General features: G+C 31.1%; 1 protein-coding gene across 2 annotated transcripts; it reads right to left on the bottom strand.

The window, feature by feature from the left end:
- Positions 1 to 5,287: 5,287 nt before the first annotated feature.
- On the bottom strand, positions 5,288 to 6,994 carry LOC149576188 (strigolactone esterase D14-like). 2 transcript variants are annotated; one of them, XM_089809630.1, is made up of 2 exons: positions 6,558 to 6,994; positions 5,288 to 5,951 (listed from the first exon to the last, which is right to left on the bottom strand). In XM_089809630.1, the coding sequence occupies exons 1-2, from the start codon at positions 6,932 to 6,934 to the stop codon at positions 5,513 to 5,515; spliced, it is 816 nt and encodes a 271-aa protein (XP_089665756.1). In that variant the 5' UTR covers positions 6,935 to 6,994; the 3' UTR covers positions 5,288 to 5,512. The 2 variants fall into 2 exon arrangements, with proteins under 2 accessions (XP_089665756.1, XP_089666409.1); XM_089810283.1 differs by having other exon boundaries at positions 5,288 to 5,852.
- Between the last annotated feature and the right edge of the window lie 316 nt (positions 6,995 to 7,310).

Here is a 7,310-nt window from a genome sequence, read left to right as displayed (position 1 = left end):
AAACTATTAAAATATAATGTTACTTATAATAATGTAATTTTATTTCAATTGTAATTAAATTTTAATATTATTAAATTTATTTTGTTACATTCATTTATAATTTAATAAATTTAAATATAAAGTAGTATTAAATTGTAGTTTTTAATAAACTTTTGATTATGTTCTTAAATAAAAAGAAGTAATGAGTTTTATATCATTTTTAAGGGAAATTTTATTACAATTATTGCATTTAAATAAAAACATAATTTATTAGGAAAGCATGGATTCTTCTAAACTATGAAAATTGGAAATTGTTTTATGGTCAAAACTCAACTTCAAAAACTACCAACTAGGACACTCTGTAATGAAAACTCCAACTTTGACTCAAATTAAACTTTATGGAATTATAATGAAAACTACATGTGTTTTAAATGTCTTTCATGATGTTATGTTTTTATGTTGTGATGGGTTTTTGGGAAACCTTGTACTTGGCAAAATTAGGAATACTTACTAGAGGTGGGGAGTTGCGAGTATGTTTTTAGTGACATGTCAGGAGTGGTTGTATATGTGTTTTTGTGATGGAAACCAGTCACTCTTTGTAAGTTCATGTGTTGTGATTTTCTTAATGTAATCTTTGAGGTTTTGATTTATGGTCTATTGGTGATTCTGGTTGCTCATTTAAGATTGATGTGATTCAATAAGATGTATTTTTATAAGATCAAGGTAGATTATCTATGTGTATGTTGGGAAGTGGCTTGCAATGGAGACTAGAGCCCTAAAGAGGCTACTAGGGTAACACATTGCAAGTTTCTTAATAAGTGATAACAATTTCATTAATGGAGTTAAAATGAATTTAAAAAAAAAGTATGTTACCTTGCCTATAGGGTCAAATCATAAATCTGTGTCACCTTTTAGGATACCAAAACTTGTTTTGGTCAAATCTCATTTCTTTATCAAAACTCAATTTTTTTTTTTGAAAAACTAAAAATACTCTTTTATAGATCTTAGATTCAATATCATCATTATATAAATTTTAGAGTGTTTTAATTAGTTATAATATTTTATAATTTCAAAATATTATAAGTCGATATTTGAACATTTCAAAAGATGCTCCCTCAAAAAAAGGAAAAAATAGTATATCATATAAAAAAAAATATATTTATATTTATCTCTAGAGGAGAGAATCCTCCTTAGGAATACGTAATTTTTTTCAAAAAGGTGTAGATTTGATAGGGAAGTTTTGATGGGAGGAAAAAATTGTTGGATTCTGATAAGGTTGACCTTGAGTACTTATAACAAAGAAAAATAAAAATAAAAATAATTATTCCTTTTTTTGTTCCCTAGCTATACATGTCACCTATAAGATATTTTCAAATCATAACAAAAAAAGATGATTTGCATATACTTGTTTGATAGGAACTACACCCTATATTTTTTACAATTGAAAAAGGGACTCCAAAATTTAGAAAATGAATAAATTCTTACTCAAAATTTTTATAAAAATTAGGCATAAAATTCATCCAATTCTACACATTTCATCATTTTACATCGTCTTCAAATTCTAAATGAAAATACCATTTTTTATGTCTTTAAAGTTGAAAAGTTGCATTCTGATATCCTTTTTCTTTATAAAAGGTGACACAGGTTTGTGCTTTTACCCTATACCTCAAGTGTTAGTACAGACTAGGATGTGAGTAGAGAGGATGTTTGGTTGTGACCTTACCTCGTTAGTATTCCTTGTCTATAAGAAAGGGGATTGATGCCACATAGAGTCACTAGGGGGTTGGGGTCCTGAAAGACTGCCATGATAACCTTAGAGTTGGCTCATGTAATGACCCTTTCTCATATGCATATTAGCTCTCCTACATGTCTTTGTTTGCCTCTTAGATTATATGTTCATTTTGTACTTCATACCTTTGAGATATAATACTATTAGGATTCATTGACCTAGATTATTGTTACGATTTTTGGATTGTTATCTGTTTGGGATTTGAGACTATCTCCCCAACACAGTGGGAGTGGGCCATTTAGGTTCCATGAGGTCAGGTGGTAATGATTCTTATACCATTGAGATCCAAAGACTTGACATCAATGCTAGATGTACCTTGTATCCTCATTATATTCTTCTTATCTTATGACTATGTTCTATGGCCATATTCTGGTATTTGTACTTTGGTCATTTGAAATCTTATGAGATGTTGTATTTATTATGATTTATAATCTTTTAGCATTTCATACCCTGTGACATGTGGAGAGGATGCATATGCATTTTGGTTATGCCATGTGACATCTTATATATATTTGTATATTCTTTCATGCATAATCTCGTACATGTGGTTATTCTAAAACATGGATTTTGTTTATTTATCAAACTTAAACTTAATAAAACTTATGTGTGTGATTCAATGTTATGGAAACCTTGAGTGATGTAACTACTATTGTATTTCTTATGTATGTATGTGAGTTATATTTCTTCCACTTTGTTATCTCTTGATTTTATAAATATTTCAAAAAAAAGTCTAACAAAATTAGTTTAACACTATAGGTTAATCTCTGTTGGGTTCCCTAGCAGAGCATTATAAAGTCCATTTAAAGTGTATACACCTATAATCATTCAAAGAACTTGACATGAGATTCATATATGCTTAAGTGCTTCTATTCTATATGGATTTCCATGAAATATATTATGGTACTTGAATCATCATAAGAAGATTAGCATTCAAGAAAGATTTGAATAAATAATTTGTGTAATTAGATCCATCTCTTTCTTGACCATTTTTTGCACATGGTCATCATGATTAAAGGATTCATTCCTATTAAGTAGTAACGTGCAATTCTCAATCACAATATCTCCTTTCAAGACTTTAAGCATTATAGGGTTCATTCTAGGACATGCCTTTAATTGGAACAAGGGGATTGGACATTGTCATAGTATACAATGTGATAAAATGAAAGGAAATAAGGATCATGTTGAATATAATTTTGAAATAAGAATTCAAAAGTAAGGTTTATCGATAAAAAAAAAATTTGAACCCTAGACATGAATCTAAGGGAGATCATGACGTTTGATTTCATCAAAATGAAAATAAATAAAAGATTAATATTCTATTTATTTTGGTTAACTAATTCATATAAAACATTGGGTTGTTGAATTAGTACTAAAACATTTGAAAACATTGAAGGATGCATACTAAGACTTAACTATTGATGCAACATGTGAAAGACTTATTATACTAGATACTGTAAATTCAAAAATAACTTACTCTTAGATTTGTAACTCTTGTACTTTAAAAAAGGGAAACTGTATTTACTCCATTGAAATTCAATGCCACAATCATGACCTTGATCTCAATACTTGTTGCATTGGTCCTATTTTTGTAGTTCTATACTTTATCTTTACACTTCTAGTCCTTCAAATTGAGTTAGATGAACATTTGATATCTAAAAGAATGGTGCTTAAAGACATCAGTGGAACTAAATTTACTATGAAATTGATGTTGACTAGCATCCTACCTTCACCTCAGCCAAGCCCCTTGCCTTATTTAAAATTTGGAGTAAGTTTGAAAAAAATACCAAATCAATATTCAAATCTTATTTCAATCTTTCTTGCGTGTTGATGAAAATCTCATGCTTTAGTGATTAAATGATGATAACATATTTTCTATGTTGTCAATGTACAAAATAAATTGTGATATTTTTTGTTTACACCATCTTCACATTTAAATTTAAATATCTATGCTCACCTTTAAGGGTAGTAGTTGTTGTTATGTGGAGTCTAATCAGACTTAGAAGCTAAATTTTCTCACTTTATGATGTAGCCCAAACCCTTCACAATAATAACTTAGAAAATTGCACAACAAAAAAGTTTTAGAAATGTTAGATTCTTCATTAAACTTTTCCAACTCCCACTCTACCTCTACAATGAAAGAAAAATAACTACTTATTACAACTTCAAAAATTACCATATTTGGTAGATTTTTGGGAAAAATGATTTTTCTATTTTTAGTAATTTACAAAACCCATCCTACAAATCTTGATTTTTCCCAAGAAAAGCCCCCAACTAAGGCAAGATGAATTGCCAACTAATCTACAAAATCAAGAATATAATTTCGAATTTATTACAAAAGCAACTTTCTAAAAAATAAGAAAAAATGCAAAAATTCAATTTCGAAGGCCAAGATGATATTTCAGGCTCCCAAAAAAATGTTGAAACGGCTACCAATTGAGTTGAGCTCCATTGATAATCCACATAACTCTTCCTAATGCAATTTCTTGTAAAATTTTAGCCCAAACCCAGATCTAAGTCAAAAGTTATGACTCTCAAAAGTAAATCTCAATCAAAACCCACATTTGAGTCAACAACCTTGATCCTCAGATGCTCTTGCATCACTTTATTTGGCACTGTTTACCCCCTAATTATTTTTATGGGGGTTTGGTGCACCACCCCCAAGATTTGGTCAAGAGACAATGCTCCTTGCAGGGTCCTAGAACAGAGCCCAAAGTGTGCTCCCTATCACGGTATAGGGTGAGGTTGAGGGGAAATGCTTCACGGGTTTTTTTGGGGCAGCACCCCTGAATGTTCAATTGAATTTATTATTGTTAAAGGCGTTCTCTACTATTTTGGACAACTTATTCTAGTCCTAATTTTGTAAGCGGCAAAAAGTTTGTATAAAATGACTTAGCGTCAGGAATTTTATTAGGTGTATGATGAGATTGTAGCATCCTACAGTTGTATTGAGTTATAAGAGATTGCAGATTGTAATCAGGTTGTTATTTTTGTTTTGTTAATAGTAACATATGAAGTTTCAAACTAAATTCAAAAAGTTGAACCCATATTTTAAATTGTGCTTAAAAATACTAAATTTGAAGATTACATTTAGATTATTAAAGAACAATGACCTAAAACTAGATATGACTAGCATCTAACACACAAAAAAATACTAATTTGACTAAAAAGTATTATGCACTAAAAACAAATAGAAAATGCTTCAATATTTGCCTTTATTCTCAAGCATTCTAACTCAACAACATTCCCTTCAACAAAGTAAACTATGAGAGTCTTATGTTATTGATGCTTCATAAAGTTCATTTCTCTTTTACGAGATATGAATTTCGCCTTACATGTGGGACAAATGTAGAAATCAAAGCAAACAATGTAATGCACTTACCTTTCCATTGGCTGGCCTGAAGTTTAGAGGACTAGTTTGCGTCAAAAGTAAATAACAACATAAACTAGCCATTAAAGTGCTTTAGTTTAGTTTGCAATCAAAGTTGCAAATATGAGTATAAACTTGATGAGCATCAAAGATAAATAACAACATAAACTAGCCATTAAATTGCTTTACTTTAGTGATAGTACATAAAAACAAACAGACAAATTTATTGTTTGCTACACAGCCTAGACAAACCTAAACATATAAGCTGAATCACCATTATTATCAGCAGATGCGTTGTACCTCCTCTTGGAAATACATGTTTCTTATATCTAGATAAACAACCTGATAAATGTCTAAGAAAGCCAAATTGGATAGCTTTATGATGAACATCCAAAAACCTGCATAAACACCTTTACTAACATCTCAGGTGAAGTTAGCTGTGGCAGATGCCCATTTATATCAAGCACATAGACTGTAGTCATATCCCCTCCAAGGCTGCCTTGCATGTAATATGGCACAGCTCTTGGAACAGCTATGTCATTTCTTGTTTGGATGATACTGCATGGGCTCTTCACTTCACACAATATGCTTCTCATATCACTCTCAAAGATGGTCTTGGCAACTGCAAGTGCAATTTCAGGCTTCATATTCTTTATTGTTCTAGTGTATTCCTCTAGTAAACAAGGGTCATCTGCACCCACCACCTGAGAAGCAAAGCTTGAAACCCATTCTACATAGTCAGATTTTATTCTGCTCAATATCACATCAATATCTCCCTTTTCAAATCCTCCCTGGTAAGATTCATCATTCAAATACCTAGGTATACACAACATTCAATGATATTAGTTTCAATGCAATAGAACTTGTTATCCTTGTGAACTGTTATGTTACATTGGTAAGGCCTTGGTCTCATATTTATTTAAATATGTGGTTCTGTTACTATTGTTCCATTGGCATAGCTGATTTTAACTTTTCTTGCTGATACATCATAGAATATGAGAATATGATCATGGATGATAAAAAATACTACACAGTCAAATACAAAAGTTTTCCTATACACCAATGATCTAAAACAACTAGCACTGTTTAATCCAAAAGATCTATTCTATTACATCAATATTCTTTGTTAAAGATTTCAGCAATTTTAAAACCCGCACTATTTTGAGAAAAACGTTATCAAAGCACATAGATCATGGATAATATAACCTAATGCATCATAACTATTATAACAAGTTGTATTTAACTATGCGGATTCTTTCATTCTATTTCCTAGTTCTAATTCTTGTTCACCATGGATCATAGAATATGATAAAAAATGTTACACAATTAAAATCTAAAAGTTTTTACTATATTAACAATTAATTTATAGACCCTTTTTTAATTACGCAGGAAAGAAACATGTGAAAGTAGCCAGTGCTGTACCTTGGAGAAGCACAGAGTAAGACTAGTTTCTCAAACAGTTGGGGTCTTTGAATGGCAGCAATACAGCCCACCATGGCAGAGACAGAGTGACCAACATACAAGCATTTCTCAACTTTGAGGTGGTCCAGAATGGTGAGAAGATCAGCTGCATAAGAAGAGAGCGATGTATATTTCTCAAAGTCAAAGTGCTTGGCATCCACATTGCCAGAGAATACCATGTCGAACAATATGATCTTAAAGTTTGCAGACAAGGAAGGCAAGATTTTGTTCCAGACTGACTGGTCTCCACCAAAGCCATGTGACAGAACTAATGTTCTATCACCACACCCTATAACTTTCACATTTAGAGCTTCTAAGACTCCACAATCTTTAGTCATTTTGCCAATGCTTATGTCTATGATATCAAGGCTATGACAATTACTACTTAGGTAGTAGATATCTTTATACAAGATGCAATAATAATGATAATATGAATGTCTTATATAATACGATTGAATCTTGTAGGAATTTTTTGGATAGGTGGTTTTAGGGTTTTTTAGTGTAAATGGAACTTTTTTCTCCGCCCACAATTTATTAATCATGGAGTGAGACTTTTTGCTTTTTTTGTAATGAGTAGTTCAACGACATTCTAAAAGTAGGTTTAGTCAATTTTGGCCATTCCTTTTCAGCCACTTTTAGATGTAAAAATTATGGCTTTTAGAATTCGAAACCAGAACGCTTGACTCTTGGTTTGAGAGGAGACCCCCCCCGGAA

The sequence above is a fragment of the Cupressus sempervirens genome, chromosome 1 (genome assembly GCF_028749045.1).
Source record: "Cupressus sempervirens isolate cs-2001-9-10 chromosome 1, ASM2874904v1, whole genome shotgun sequence".
NCBI classification, from domain to species: Eukaryota; Viridiplantae; Streptophyta; class Pinopsida; order Cupressales; family Cupressaceae; genus Cupressus; species Cupressus sempervirens.
The sequence above is the reverse complement of the archived record's forward strand: the minus strand, read 5'-3'. Positions and strand labels throughout refer to the sequence as shown.